The sequence below is a fragment of the Erinaceus europaeus genome, chromosome 19 (genome assembly GCF_950295315.1).
Source record: "Erinaceus europaeus chromosome 19, mEriEur2.1, whole genome shotgun sequence".
Classification (NCBI taxonomy): domain Eukaryota; kingdom Metazoa; phylum Chordata; class Mammalia; order Eulipotyphla; family Erinaceidae; genus Erinaceus; species Erinaceus europaeus.
Window position 1 is genome coordinate 24,201,784 of NC_080180.1, and position 15,254 is coordinate 24,217,037.

Sequence of the window (15,254 nt, forward strand, 5' to 3'; positions counted from 1 at the left end):
GAAGCCTGGTGAGGGGTTTGTGGATTTCAGTTCCTATATATGTATTCTTTTTCTTTTTTAAAATATTTATTTATTTATTCTCTTTTGTTGCCCTTGTGTTTTTATTGTTATGGTTATTGTTGATGTCATCGTTGTTGGATAGGACAGAGAGAAATGGAGAGAGGAGGGGAAGACAGAGAGGGGGAGAGAAAGATAGACACCTGTAGACTGCCTGTGAAGTGACTCTCCTGCAGGTGGGGAGCCGGGGGCTTGAACCAAGATCCTTACGCCTTTCCTTGCACTTTGTGCCACGTGTGCTTAACCCACTGTGCTACCGCCTGACTCCCATATGTATTTTTTTCAAATAAAATTTTAATTTAAACATTTTTTCTACCTATTTTTATTTACCATGGCTAGAGACAGAGAGCAATTGAGAAGGAAGGGGAGACAGGGCAAGAGAGAGAGACAACTACAACATTCCCACCCCCCAAGTTGAGACCGGAGGCTTGAACCAGGGTCTTTGTGCACTGTAATGTGTGAGCTCAACCAGGTGTGCCACTGCCTTCCCCCAAGTGCTTGTTTTTCAGACTATCAATCGCTAAATGGGGTGAGATAAGGCTCATGTTGTGTTGAGTGGGAGACTAGTTGCCTAAGCCATTATTTTTATTTTTTGGATGGAGACAGATAAGTTGAGAGGGAAAGAGAAATAGGGAGGGAGAGAGACACCTGCAGATACTTGCCGATGAAGACTGGAGGCTTGAACCTGGGTCCTTGCACATAGTAATGTGTGTAGTCAGTCTCTTTAGTTTTCAGTTTCCCTATCCATAAAACAGAAGGACTCCAGTTTTTCTCAACTGGGTGCAGAAGTAGGGGAGAAATGTAGTTGGGGACTAACCCTCCACAGTATAAGGCCTCTGTCCCTGGGTGTGAGTGAGAGAGAGTATGTTATAGGTGTGGGGTGTGTTAACAAAGGTGAGGTGTGTGCATTTGAAGTGTGAGGGCGAGTGTAAAAGTATAAGGCATGTTGCCACTTACAGTGGCTAATGGGTAGTCTACGGGACTCATATGTGTGAGGCCAGGATCTGATCCCCCCTACTGCATTCGTCAGAATACTAAATTTTCCTTCTAAAAAATATTTCTTTCTTTCTTTATTAGATAGAGACAGAAAAATTGAGATTGGAAGGTAAGATAGAGGAAAAGAGAAGGAGAGATTCTTTCAACACTGATTTGCTACTTGCAAAGCTTCTTTCCTATAGGACTAGGAACTTGAACTTGGATTCTTGTGTGTGGTAACATGTTCATTCAACCAGGTGTGCCAACTTCTGACCCCAGTATTCTGGTTTATTACTCTTTTCTCTTACTTGTACTATCTCTCAAAAGTAATCTTTTTTAAATTTCTTTTTTAGTATTTATTTTTTCCCTTTTGTTGTCCTTGTTTTTATTGTTGTAGTTATTATTGTTGTTGTTATTGATGTTATCATTGTTGGATAGGACAGACAGAAATGGTGAAAGGAGGGGAAGACAGAGAGGGGGAGAGAAAGACACCTGCAGACCTGCTTCACCGCCTGTGAAGCGACTCCCCTGCAAGTGGGGATCTGGGGGCTCGAATCAGGATCCTTACACTGGTCCTTGTGCTTCGCCACATGCACTTAACCCGCTACACTACTGCCCAACTCCCACAATTTTTTTTTTTTTTTAGATTGAGTTTACAACCCATTTAAGTGTGAGGTATGTTGTAAGAGTATGGGACAAGTGTGAAGTGTACAGCTGTGAGTGTGTGAGCATGAATGACTGGGAGTGTAAACCGCCACCAGAGGACTGACAGAAGTAAGCATGAGTATGTGTGGGGTGCCTGAGCCTGTATGTGGGAGAAAGATGAAGAGGAAGGGAGGGCTGTGTGTTTGGGCAAGCCAGAGGGAGTCATGGGGAGCTCATCTGGTATGGAACACTGACTCCTCACACTCTGCAGAGAATATGCGTGCTCCTGGAAAGAGGGATGCTTTGACCACTGGGCTGTGGACATGGTTTCATAGCACTTTGCTTCCTGCCACTGGGATCCAGGCTCTGGGGGTTCTCTGATCCAGGTACACTCATGCCTGGGGTGCTCAAGTACACTGGGATGGCTACAGAAACTGTCCACTGTTGGATTCATTCAAACAAAGTGCCATAGAGAATGCAAATGACAAACAAAACCAGGAGAATGCAAATGACAAACTTCCCACAGGACACTACAGACAGAGAAGTCAGAGTTACACTGCTATGAGCCAAGGGACACCAAGGCATGCTGGGAGCCACCAGGAAATGGAAGAGGTGAGGAAGGTGGCTGACTACCTCATGATCTCAAACTTCTAGAATTGTGAGACAATAGACTTTATAGATTTGTGAAACAACTGAAATGAAATAAGGACCTTGCACATGAACTCTTATTGAATGGCCTCCTCAGAGAAAGAACAAGTCTGGCAGAGAAGGGTGATCCCAGACTTCAAGGCAAGGAAGATGGGTTCAAGCTGTGGTCATCGTTTACCTACTGATCTTGGGCATGTTGTTAGTCTCTTCTGAGTCTGTTTCCTTATTTATAAAATAGACCAAAGAAGACCTCCCTCAGAGGCAAAGTGTTGCCTGTTATTTGTCAAATGTCTGGTGTTAGGTGAGCAGCTGTATTATGAGCTTTGATGTTGAAGAAGTAAGAGTGTTCTCCAGCCTGCTATGGGGAGGGGTTGGCTTGTTTGGGAGATAGTTGCATGGGAAAGAATCTAGAGTTTTGAGCAGCATGGATCACGTGAGGCCTTATACGCATTGTGAAGGTGGACTCCCTCTAAACAGGAAATTAGAAACAAATGAATGATTTTAAGTGAAGGAGCATTGTGATAAGACCAAAAACATGGGCTATTCCAGGTTCTTTTTTTTCCCCAGTGAAGCCAAGACCTTGAGTTTGCATGATTTTTTTAATTTTAATTTTTGTAGTATCTTTATTTATTGGATAGAGATAGCCAGAAATTGAGAAGGGGGAGAGAGAAAAGAAGAGAGACAGAGACATCTGCAGCACTGCTTCACCACTTGTGAAGCTTTAGCCCTGCAGGTGGGGACCAAGGCCTTGAACCCAGATCCCTGCACACTCTAACATGTGCACTCAATGAAGTGCACCACCATTTGCCCCCAAATTTTTTCATTATAATCTTTATTTACTGGATAGAAACAGCCAGAAATAGAGAGGGTAGGGGAAGATAGAGAGGGAGAGAGAAAGAGAGACACCTGCAGCACTGTTTCACCACTCACAAAGTTTCCCCCCTGCAAGTGGGGGATAGGGGGATCAAACCCAGGTCCTTGATCACATGTGCACTCAACCAGGTGTGCCACCACCCAGTCCCCTGCATAATTTCTTTGATCTGGGCTGCCTTCTCATTCTGACGGGGCAGACGTCATAACTCAGGAGCTTCCCTTATATCACAGCACCTCGCATGTGGTGTTGGGGCTCCAACCTGAGTCATAATGCACAGCAAGATATGAATTCCTCAAAAATGAAAGGCTTTCTGCATAACCATTATGCTGTCTTCCAAGTCCTTTTTCAGAGCAGAGTCTGATACTTGTTTTCTGGAAGCCTGCATCTATACCCTCAGTTCCTCCTCAGCCTCTGCAGTTGCCACAAATCTAGGTTATGCTGACAAAGGCTGGCGCTTTTCTCATCAAGCCATCACCACAGGCTGAGTGTCCTGTGTCCCTCTGAAGACTGTACCTGCTAGGGGGCAGGAACCTAAGCCCAGCACCGTGCTAGGCATGGGACAGGAGTTCAATGCCAAGTGGAGGCTGGAAATAGTGAATGGAAGGAGGGAACTTCCCTGAGTTGCCAATTTGGGAATGTCCTGTGCTCACACTACAAGAGGGAGCCCTTCCAAGTCCTCACCTTCCTTGGGAAAGTTTCCCTCCGGCCAGGCTGACACAAGAGCTCCTTACAGCAGCGCTGTCTCCCTGCTTTCCCTGCATGCTTTCACTCTGGGTGGAGCAGAGCTGTAGCCAGGGGTTTGGATTTGACCTGCTTTGGCCACTTACTAGCCCATAACCTTGGGAAAGTTCTGGCACCTCATGAGCATAGGTTTTCTTTTTGTCAAAGCATGAGGTTACCACCTGCTCCACAGAGCTGAGCTGAGGACAGGAAGGCACTTCACCACCATGTGAGGTGGTAGCTTCACTGTTCTTATTTTGGTCAGGACATGCAGAAACACTAAGGAGGTGGTGACTTCCAGAGGGGAACAGAGGAAGGGAGTGGGGCCATCCAACACCAGGCATCCTGAGATGCCTAAGTGGTTGGCACTGTGAGGTATAATTGTGACCTCAGCATAGACCAGCTCCAGCCTGAGTAACCCTCACAGGCTCCAGATGCCAAGGCACCAGTCTTACACAGGGAAGGGACTTCTGGGCTGCTGGCCATCAGAGCATGCCCCACCCCTACCTGCTGATCGCTAGTGCCTTGTGTGGTTGGAAAGGCCTACTCTCTTTATGCCCACATGACTTGATGTCCTTCTGTAAAGGGTGTTTATAAACACCTTTCTTGGAGAGGGGATTAGAAAATGTGGGGGAAAGAAATAGAAGTGGAATTTGGGGGCTGGGTAATGCATACTTAGTTCAAACCCATAGTCCTTACCTGCAGGGGGGAAGCTTCACCAGTGGTGAAGCAATTCTGTAGGTGTTTATTTCCCCCTTCCATCTCAGTTTCTGTCTCTAATAAGAAAAATATTAAAAAGGAGTCAAATTTGGAGACCAGGGCAGGGTGGGGGCCACAGGACAGCTCTACCTCATGTGGTCTACCTACCACTGCTCCTCCCACTCTTTCCCAGCAGGCTCTTCTGGGGACTAAATTAAAAGCATGGTCCCACAAGCCCCAGGGCAGGCCCCTTTGCAGTTTGCAGTTTGCTTGCCAGGGCCTCCCAGGCCACTAGCTGCCTCTAGTTGCGGAGAGAGGCTGCCAGCAGGTGGCAGCAGTGTCTTGCCAGATTTCAAATGTGGGAAAACTCAGGGTCCCAGAGAAGGAAGAACACCCCTATGTTGAGGACCCAGCTTCCTCTTGTGCTTGAAAGTGCAGTGGAGGTGCCCCTCCCCTTGGAGGCTTCCAGACCCCTTAGATCCTCCCTTCCTATCTCCTGAGGAGTAAATATACTGTCATAGTAGTATCACCTGACTCCTCCACAACCCCTCCAGGGCAGACACTTTCCCATCCTTGCAGTCCCAGAACTAGCACAGCTTTGAAAAGCAAACAGGTAGCCTGGGAGGTGGTAGGCAGAACAGTATTGGACTCACAAGCATAAGGTCCTGAATTCAATCTCCAGCACTGCATGTGATACTCCAGTTTCTCTCTCAAAATAAATCTTTAAAAATGATAAAAAAAAAAAAATGAAGAAAAATTACTGAGTGGTTGAGGATGGGGGTCAGGCAGTAGAGGGCAGGATTTACATGTGTGGGGGCCTCAGGTTCAACCCCTGGCACTAGATATGCTGTAACAAGGTTCTCTGGTCTCTTTCTTTCTCTTCACTTACAAAATAATCATATCTTCATATAAAAATAACTGGAGGGTGCGACCTGGGAGGTGACACAGTGGATAAAATGTTGGACTCAAATATGAGTTCAATCCCCAGCACAGTATGTGACAGAGTGATGTTCTGTTTCTCTCTCCTCTTCCTCTCTTTCTCATAAATAAGTCTCTAACAAAAAAATAACTGGGGGCGTGGTCCAGGAGGTGGCAGAGCAGCAGATAAAGCACTGGACTCTCAAGCATGAGGTCCAACTTCAATGCCCAGCACCACACATACCAGAGTGATGTCTGGTTATTTCTCTAATCCTATCTTTCTCACTAATAAATAAATCTTAAAAATAACTGGGGGTTAATTCTTTTCTAGGGGATAGTCCACTTGCTGTATGTGTCTTCCTTTTCTGTCTATAATAAGCACATTCTCTTTAAGAATAAACTAGGAATTAAAATGAAGTGCTATACAAGCTAAAAGAAGGCACATGCTTCGAGCTTCTAAGTAACTATTTTGGCTGAGACAGAAAGGGCTTCAGCTAAAGGAGTTGAGGCTAGATATGGTCAGCAAACACAGCCTTTTCTAAGCAGAGTTTCAGTGCTTAAGAGAAGGGGAGTCAGTTTGTCAGGATCGATCCCTGGCTGCTGTCCTTAGACAGAAGAGACCAGAACAGGTATCACTCAGAATCCTGGTAGGCCTGAGAATATCAGGGATGATTTCATGGGTCCCCATTCTCCATCAGGACACTGCCTGTCAATCCCCTGCCCTCCCCACACACCACATGGCAGACGAGCTAGGAATATAGAGTTTAATCATTGTGCTGTGTTGACCAGAGTGCAGTGAATCCAGCCTTGGTGGATTAGATGCCACAGTGTAAATGAGAAGGTCTCGCACAGATCACTCCAGGGCTGTCGGTGACAAAAAGCTCCCATCTCTGGTGGAGAGGGGTTGCAGGAGCAAGTCAGTGAGCAGAGTGGCTAGTGGACCTTGGACTGGGAATCAGCTCCCTCCCCACTGTCACACTGCTATCAAGGACCCTGAGCAGCATGGGTCCTCCTGAGCTGGAGCAGTCCATACGATCTGGCTCTCCTGGTTCCAAGGTCAAGTCTTGCTGAATAAATGAGGTCCAGGACAGCCCCAAAGGTGGCCACCAAGTGAAAAGAAGGGATGGAAGCCAGGGAGAAGGGAGGCTTAGGGGCCCTACTCCAACTCTTCCCCATTTGCCATCCTGACAGACCCACACACAAGTTCTGAACTGCTGAAAGGATAATGATAACAGCTCATGCCCTCAACTCAGCACTGTCTTCCCCGCTCTTCCCTGCAGATGGGGAGGGTGAACTGGCAGGAGGGGGCATTAGATGTGCCTGTGCCCTTCCCTGCCTCAGCAGTAAGTATGAATATGCCCCAGAGGTCAGCCCAGGACCAGGGAAACCACTGAGTTTGGAAGAATAGGGAAGTCACTGAGAGCTCTGTGCCCTGACAGTGACAAGTTTCCTAGGAAGTAGCCCTGATTGCTCAGAGGGGACCTTGAGAGTGGGCTGGTCCAGGGCCAGGGTGCAGGGACAGCTAAGAGTCCAACATGCATAGGGCTTCCACAGCATCACTCAGACCCTGGTTGACGCCTCCTACTGCCAGGAGGCAGTTCTTGATGACGATGCTGGAACAGGCACAGCGGGGCGTGGGCATGGCTGGGAGGGGCTCCCATTTGTTCTTCCCTGGGTGGAAGGCCTCAGCTGTCTCCAGGACAGTGGGCTGGTTCCCTGAAAACACCAAAGGAAGGGGACCTTACAAAGGAGTCCAGCCATCAGTCCACCCCTTGCACCTGCTCTACCACCAGCCCTCCCTCTGGAAACCACAGCTTAGCTGCTTCTTATTTCTTCCCTGGGTCAGTGGCTCTGCCAAGCCAGCATGTTGCCCCTCCTGCCTTGTCCCCATCTTTCCATCTCATAATGTGTCAGCTTTCTTGGGCTGAGAGAAAGCTCACTGGGGAGCATGCCTGCATTGCCATGCCAACATGACCGAGGGTTGAGCTCTGGTACCACATGGGAGGTGCTATGGCATTGGAGGAAGCTTCAATTCTACAGTGTCTCTCCCTCTCTTTTGTCTCTGTCTTTTTGAATAAAAGTAGCCTGGAGGTCCAGTTCCAGAAAAAAAAAGGGGGGAGCTTTCCTTTCCCACTCCTTACGTCAACTAGACATTTCTAGATATTCCTGTGTTTACTCCCTCCGGTTACTGAAAAAGCAGCTTACTTGGTAAAGCACATACACTACCATGTGCAAGGGCCTAGGTTTGAACCCCCAAATTGATACATGGGAACATTTGCAGGGGGGAAGCTTTATGAGTACTAGAGTGGAGTTGCAGTGTCTCTCCTTTTTTCTCTACTTCTCTCTCTCTCCACTTGTCTCTCTATACATCCCTCTCCCTCTGTCAAAAATATGGCAACCAGAAACGGGTGTGGTACAGGCATTGAACTCCAGCAATACCATGGTGGCAAAACAAACAAATAAATCAAATAAAAAAAAAAAAACAGGGGCGCCGGGTGATGGTGCAGCAGTTTAAGCGAACATGCCATGAAGCACAAGGACCGGCCTAAGGATCCTGGTTCAAGGCCCCGGCTCCCCACCTGCAGGGGGGGCGCTTCACAGGCAGTGAAGCAGGTCTGCAGGTGTCTGTCTTTCTCTCCCCCTCTGTCTTCCCCTCCTTTCTCCATTTCTCTCTGTCCTATCCAACAACAACAACAACAATACTACTAACAACAATGATAATAGCAATAATAAACAACAAGGGCAACAAAAAGGGGAAAAATAGCAAACAAACAAACAAAAAACCCCCAATAAACCCTGAGTTCACATAGTGACTTAACTGATCAGACTTCTTTTTTTTTTTAATAAGTATTTATTTACTTTCCCTTTTGTTGCCCTTGTTGTTTAACATTGTTGTGGTTATTGATGTTGTCATTGTTGGATAGGACAGAGAGAAATGGAGAGAGGAGAGGAAGACAGAGAGGGGGAGAGAAAGACACACCTGCAGACCTGCTTCACCACCTGTGAAGCGACTCCCCTGCAGGTGGGGAGCCGGGGGCTCAAACCGGAATCCTTACGCTGGTCCTTGTACTTTGCGCCACCTGCACTTAACCTGCTGTGCCACTGCCCGACTCCCCTGACCCCTGATCAGACTTCTTCTCCTTTGGCAGAGACACAGAAAGGAGATATGGGGAAGAGAAAGAGGACCAAAGCTAGTTCTCATCACTTCCATCTCTTGTCACTCCTAGATAGGACCTCCGGGGTTTGTGTTTGCCAAGACTATGCTACACGGATGCCACATGGGCCCCAGCTTGTCCTATGAACAAGGGCAGAAAGGCCACATCTGGGACTGCACGTTAAGTGCAGGATTTGAGTTCTTTAGAACTGTACATGAGCCACACCAAGTCCTCAGGGTCTACCAAGCACTAGGACCCCTATACCAACCTGTGAGATCCATCCTTACCAAGTCCTCCAGCCACTATCACCCGTCCATTCAGAGAGCCGGCCACAAAGTCTGCCCGCCGCTTCTTGAGGAAGAAGGAACGTTCCATCTTCAGCCATCCCCCTACATGCCAAGAATGAAAGCAGAATGAACAGAAAAATTTAACACTGAGCCCCACACAACTCTGCCTGATCTCCTCCTGCCCTGAGCCTGCTCCATTCTAAGGAGCCATCAGCCCCTCTGTGAGTCACCTGCGCTACCTAGGACCTCAGTGTTCTAACTGCAGAGAATGAGGACTAGAGGCGACAAGTATAGGGAATACACTCTTTCTGTTTATCAGCAAAAAGTTAGAAAAATCCAGTCCTCATGTGGCCTGCCTGGCTGTTAGGAGAAGAGACAAGAGGGGGCCAGGTAGTGGCACACCTAGTAGCATGCACACTTTCCCATGCACAAGGAGCAGGGTTCAAGCCCCTGCTCCCCACCTGCAGGAGAAAAGCTTCAAGGGCAGTGAAGCAGTGCTACAGGTGGTCTATCTCCTCCTCCTCAATTTCTGTCTCTGGGGTGGGGGGAGTGAAGGGGAGAGGGCTTTAAGCCAGCCCCCCATTCCACCCTCCATTGCTGACACTATAGTCTATTTACATAATCATTGTTTTGCCTGAAAGATTCCCCACCCATTCCTTTGACCTATCATCTTTCTACCTTGAGACCCGCCCTGTCTGCAGGGTAATATTAATCCCACCAGTTAAAATCATCACAACAGTTGCTAAGGAAGTTCCCAGCGTGCCTTTTTCCTTTCTCCACCCCCTTTCCTAGCCATTTCTGTTTCCAACTTGCCACTTCTAGTTTTACCCTATAAAAGTCACTTCTGTTTCTGGTTTCTCTCTCTTTCCATGTCCCAACCTGGAGGAGGGCAGGTGTGCAGATGCCGGGCATTGCGGTTTGGTGCCACGCGGCTTAACCCGCTGTGCTCACACCTGACTTTGGTGCTCCCGTATGAATAAAGAATTGTATTACCATGCCGCCATGAGTTTCTGGTCTCTCTCCCGCGATGCTAACCCAGCAAAAAAAGCCTTAGAGTGGTCAGGAGATGGCACAATGTATAAAGCATTGGACTCTCAAGCATGAGGTCCTGAGTTCAATCCCTGACAGCACATGTACCAGAGTGATATCTAGTTCTTTCTCTCTCCTCCTATCTTTCTCATTAATTAATAAATAAAATATTAAAAAAGAAAAGCCTTAGAAACAAACAAATGCCCAGAGATGGAGAATTTGATCCTAAAAGCAGCAGTGTTCAGGCCTCTGGAAGGCTCCTCCACCTGGGCTGGTGGTCCTGAAAGGGTAGATAGGATGGAAAGGATAGGAGGTCAGAGGCTTGCCCTGACCAGCTCACCCTGTTCCATGTCAAACACATCCATGGTCCGCAGGAACTTGGGCTGCCGGTAGAGGCGTCCTTGGAGGAGGCCCCCGAGACTGTACAGGCGCTCATCTAGGGTCACGAAGCTGGAGAAGGCCCGCTTGCAGGGGATGTTGGGGAACTTGGTCCAGGAGCGAGTCTCAGTGTCAAAGACCTCGAAGGCATTAACTGCATACTTGCACTGGCGTCCCCCTGGAGGTCAAAGGGGGTCGGGTAGAAGAAGTCCCCCAGGACAGAGGCTGGACACCCACCCCTCCCAAACAGATGAGGGGCTTCCTGAAGGGTGGGGTGCTGTGATCATCCCTCAGAATCCAGTACCTGGGAAAGGGGCAGGTGTGGGCAGGAGACATCCTTACCCAGCACATAGATCTTGGACCCTCGGAGGAAGGAGGTGGCAGCATATCTTGGGGTGGGCATGGGTGCCAATGACACCCACATGTCCTTGAGCATGTCGTAGTGCTGAAGGTGGTTGTGTGGATGGAGGTCCAGGCCCATGCCGCCGGCTGCATACACCCGGTAATCTAAGGTAGGAAGGCACCATGATTCAGCTCAGGACATAGCGAGGAGGGCCGTGGAGACTCAACACTAACCTTGGCTAGGCTCTGCTGAACTCCAGAAGCAAGGCCAGGCAGGTCCCCATAGATATGGCAGTGGGGCTGATGGCACTACTAAAAGTCCCTGCTAGGCTGGGGAGATTTTTGTATCTGAGACTCAAAGTGCCAGGTTCAATCCCAGTCCCAACCATAAGCCAGAGCTGAGCATTGCTCCAATCAAAAAAAAAAAAAAAAAAAAACAATTCCTGCCATTGTCAAGCTTTGGTGCCTAGCCCTTGGCAAAACCCCAAACGTGACATCTCTTGCACAATAGACTGTGGTGAAGTTAAGCCTGGACACCCCTTGCAATCTTGTGCCTGGGCAGCTGGGGTGGGGAGGGGCAGAGAGAAGGGTGGTCCAGTGGTGGTCTGCTCTCCCAGGAGCTCCTAGCCTGGAACAATCCAGGCCTAGTAGGAGCTTCTGGGAGTGAGGTCAGGCCTGCTGTCACTGGCGTACTGGCCTGCTGCTGGCTCCCTCTGCCGCTATACCATGGGGGATTGCCATACTTTCACACACTGCAGGTGCCCTGTACCACATGTGTTAGGACTCCAGTGCATGAGGGGAGTCTTGGCAGAGGGAGTTTGCTTTGGAGAAACTGCCCTGACAGGGAGCTGAGCACTGATGATGGAAGTGAGTGCTCTCCCATGCTCTCATCCTGGCACCCCCTGCCAGGTGTCAGGGACACACAAGCCCTGTTTGCCCTCTTTCCCCCAGGGACTCTTTCCTGCCTGGGACTCTGTTTCCTTGTTCCCTGCTCTCTCTGTTCTTGACTTAAATAGGCCTTTATTTCTCAATGGTGTTGTACTTCTACTGTTTTCCTTTCCAATACTACCAAAAGAAGAACACCCCATTCCCCTCCCCCTACATACACCAGCCCTAGTTCAAGGGCAGCAGATGGGGTTTGCGAAGGAGTAATTCACTTTCCCCAGGTTCTCAGCCCTGTGTCGCCTGGTATATGACAGGTCCAGGGTCTTCTCATCCACTTCATGCTATCTTGCCTGTGTTAAGTCCTTTCTCACTCATTTTCAGAGTCACCTGAATCCCAAGGATGGACAGAGAGAAATGGCTCAGTGCTTTCACCTGCCATGTCATTACACCTGTCTTAGCACAGCTGTGCCAACAGGGCTGTCTCATCACTCCTGCCTCACATACCTGTGACGAAGCACCCGTATTGCTGTACATTACTAAAAGCCTTTTTGTATCTCCTCACAGACTGTCCCTAGGAATTTGTCTATCTGCAGGACCAGCATTAGGCACAAAGTCTGTACATGGGACATCACTGCCTACTCCCCTAACTGGAGCGCCCATCCAGCATCAGAGTTAAGTGTCTAGATCTGACCATCACTTACTTGCTGTGTAACCTCAGGCACATTATTCAACCTCTCTGAGCTTCCCACCTCTGTTCTCTAAAATGAGAACAGTAGCACTTGTTTCCTCCTCAGGCTGTGAGGATCAAAGGGGCCACTAAAGATAGAGCACCTATGGCCAGGAATCAGTAAGAGCTGGGCCCTAATCTTTCAGCACGTTGTCTGAAGGTCTGAGGTCTGGGAGCTAAGGAATGCTTTCCACCTTTTTTCATCACAAGCTCACCACTGGCAATTCTACCCGCATGGGATGCAGGACTAAAATCTCTCTGGTATCTGGAGAAATCGTTTGATAGCAAGGACACGTGCCTTCCCATGCACATGGCCCAGGTCCAAGCCCCCATGCTGCATGGAAGATGCTATGGCACTGGAAGTAACTCTGGTGCTGTGGTATTCCTCCCACTCTGTCTATCTAGGGAAAAAAAATGGCCCAGAGTGATGAAATTTTACTTACACAAGGCCTTGGCTCCACAAAAACAAAAATAAAGTTTCCTTCTGGTCACCTTCACTGGTCAAAGGATCCTGAAAGTGGTGGGCAAAGTGATGGCTAGGGACAGAACACACTGCCCTGATCTGCTGCCACCTGAAAGGCAGCTGGGATGGTTTTGCAAAGGAAGCAGAATTAAGGTTGCAGCCCACTCTGACCAACTGAACCTGGGGCCTTCCCCACAGGACCCTGCAAGCTTTATTCAGCAATATGGCATTCAGTGCCCTGGCCTGTTTCAGGCTGGAATAGAAGGGATTGAGGGACTTGAAGGAAGTGATATGAAAATCACAAAACCATGAGCCCAGCACACACATGCCCTGAGAATTCAGTGATCCTGGGTGAGAGGCTGCAGGCGCTCAGCCCTAGGGAACCATGGGCTCCCAATCATGAGTGTCACTGGCAACAGGAGACAGAGGAGAGGCAGGGGGGCAAGGACAGGACCCAAAACCTCCTCAGTGTGACCTGGAGATGGTACAGGGACAGGACAGGGTGACCACTTGAGGTGACCAAGTTTGAGTCTGGAGATTACGGCATCTGTAAGACAGATTTCAGGGGGAGGGACCATTCTGTTCAATGAAGGGGCCTGCCACCATGGCCTTGGCCTCCTCCTTGACCTCCAGCCTGTCCAGCTATGGGGGGAGCCTAGTAGAGTGGTGTCCGGCCTCATAGCAATTATTAGGCACTTCACCTGCTGAGTCTGTTTCCCATCTGGAAGGTAAGGCCAGTGGCTCCAGTTTTTGAATCAACCGAAACCCACAATGTGATAGGGACCACCACTCAGTACTGGCTTTGGTCCCTTTGCTGTTCACCTACCTACCACCCCACCCCCGCCCCGCCCTGACCCACTCACCTTTGGCCGTGACAGATATGCCCATGGCGGCCTCGCGCAGCACGCTCCTCTTCTTCCACTTGCCCTCGTCGATGTTGTACATCTCCACGACCTTCAGGGGCAGCTGGCTGGCGCCCACGCCCCCGATCACCATGATCCGCTTGCCCAGCGCAGTGGCCGCCACCCCGGCCCGCGCAGTGGGCAGCGGCGGCAGCGGGGTCCACTGGTCGGCCTCGGGGGAGTAGACCTCAAAGCAGTCCATGGGGACGCCATTGTCGTCACAGCCCCCGATGGCATAGACCTGTCCCCCGCTCTCCAGCAAGGAGCAGTAGACTCGGCGGCTAGGCAGTGGCGCCAGGCGCTTCCACTGGAAGTCCTTGACGTCGGGCACCTCCATGGCCAACCGGAGGGCCCGCCGCCCGCGCCCCGGGAGCAGCAGGACGGCGCGAGCCCGGGGGTCCGCCCGCTACTCCGCGCGCGCTCTCGCCGCCGCCATCGCGCTCAGCTGCCGGGGCCCCGACGCCGGCCAGCGCGGCCCCGTCCGGCGAGACTCGGCGGCCCGCGGCGTCCTCGCCCGGCTCTGCAGGGAGGAGCGGGGCGGGTCAAGGACAGCCGGACCCGCGCCCCCCGCCCCTGCCGCGGACGGCCTCGGCCCCTCGCAACTTTACCCTCAGGACGCGCAGCCGGGGGCACCACCCCGCGGGCACAGACCCGCGTCTTTGTCCTGACCCCTCCCCGCCCGCGGATCGCGAGCCCGCCGAGCACACGGGGTGGGGGGCTCTGGGGCTGGGGGGCTCTGGGGCTGGGGTAGAGGGTCGGCGGTGGACGCCAGGAACCGCCTTGGGGCGCCAACACCTCCTCGCCCCGCCTCCCACAATCTCCCGCCCACGCCCAGCGCCACTCACCCAGCCAGGCCCGGGGAGCGCGGCGGCCGGGCGCACGCAGCAGCGCATTCCGGGGCGCCGGCGCTGGGAGCCCGCCCCAGGCGGACTGGCGGGCGGGGCGGGAGCATTGAGTCGCTGGGAGGAGGAGGCACGGCGGCTACCGCGCACCCGCCACAGGCGCTTCACCTGCGGGCCCCGCTGCCACCGGTTGGGGACGGAAGCGGGGCGCCCGGTACCTCCCGGCGGGGCGGAGAGAGCGCGCCCCCCGCAACCCGGCACCCAGAGACGCAGCCCAGACTCCGTCCTGGCCTGTCTAGGGTGGGCGGTTTATATTTGTTTGGGGTGAGGAGCGGGGTGGGGGGGGTAGAGGGGGGAGGGAGCCTGGCTAACTGGTCTACCGCCAGCGCCCAGCGTCCAGCTCCTGGCGGGCGGGCTCCGCAGGAAGCTCGGCTTGGCTGAGGTATACAATGGCTTCACCTGCCTGAAGCGCCGAGTGTCACAGCAGCCCCGCGACAGGTGCAGCAGACACACGGTGGACCCCGGCCTGCGCATGTACGCGTCACTGATACATCACTCAACACACCCTCCCCCCAGACATCCCCGGAAACAGGCAAATACCCAGATAAATACGGACACCCAATGAGACACCAACACGAACTAGCAGTTTCAATACTGCTTCGCAACACACACACACACACACACACACACACACACACACACACACAC

The 15,254-nt window shown here is 51.3% G+C and overlaps 1 protein-coding gene across 4 annotated transcripts; it reads right to left on the reverse strand.

The window, feature by feature from the left end:
• Positions 1–6,286: 6,286 nt before the first annotated feature.
• On the reverse strand, positions 6,287–14,699 carry KLHDC8A (kelch domain containing 8A). Of its 4 annotated transcripts, none has more exons than XM_060178704.1 (6): positions 14,550–14,699; positions 13,666–14,224; positions 10,728–10,892; positions 10,348–10,563; positions 8,979–9,080; positions 6,287–7,252 (listed from the first exon to the last, which is right to left on the reverse strand). In XM_060178704.1, the coding sequence occupies exons 2-6, from the start codon at positions 14,039–14,041 to the stop codon at positions 7,059–7,061; spliced, it is 1,053 nt and encodes a 350-aa protein (XP_060034687.1). In that variant the 5' UTR covers positions 14,042–14,224; positions 14,550–14,699; the 3' UTR covers positions 6,287–7,058. The 4 variants fall into 4 exon arrangements, with proteins under 4 accessions (XP_060034687.1, XP_060034688.1, XP_007523196.1 ...); XM_060178705.1 differs by lacking the exon at positions 14,550–14,699 and adding an exon at positions 14,313–14,506; XM_007523134.3 differs by lacking the exon at positions 14,550–14,699 and having other exon boundaries at positions 13,666–14,506.
• Positions 14,700–15,254: the final 555 nt, after the last annotated feature.

Bases quoted from the DNA above. Each gene is read 5' to 3' on its own strand.
- KLHDC8A (XM_060178704.1), bottom strand. From the start codon at position 14,041: ATGGAGGTGCCCGACGTCAAGGACTTCCAGTGGAAGCGCCTGGCGCCA. The intron at 10,893-13,665 runs GTGAGTGGGTCA...TTCCTACCTTAG, and splicing joins CATATCTGTCACGGCCAAAG to ATTACCGGGTGTATGCAGCC. The intron at 7,253-8,978 runs GTAAGGATGGAT...TGGTGTTTTCAG, and splicing joins GATAGTGGCTGGAGGACTTG to GGAACCAGCCCACTGTCCTG.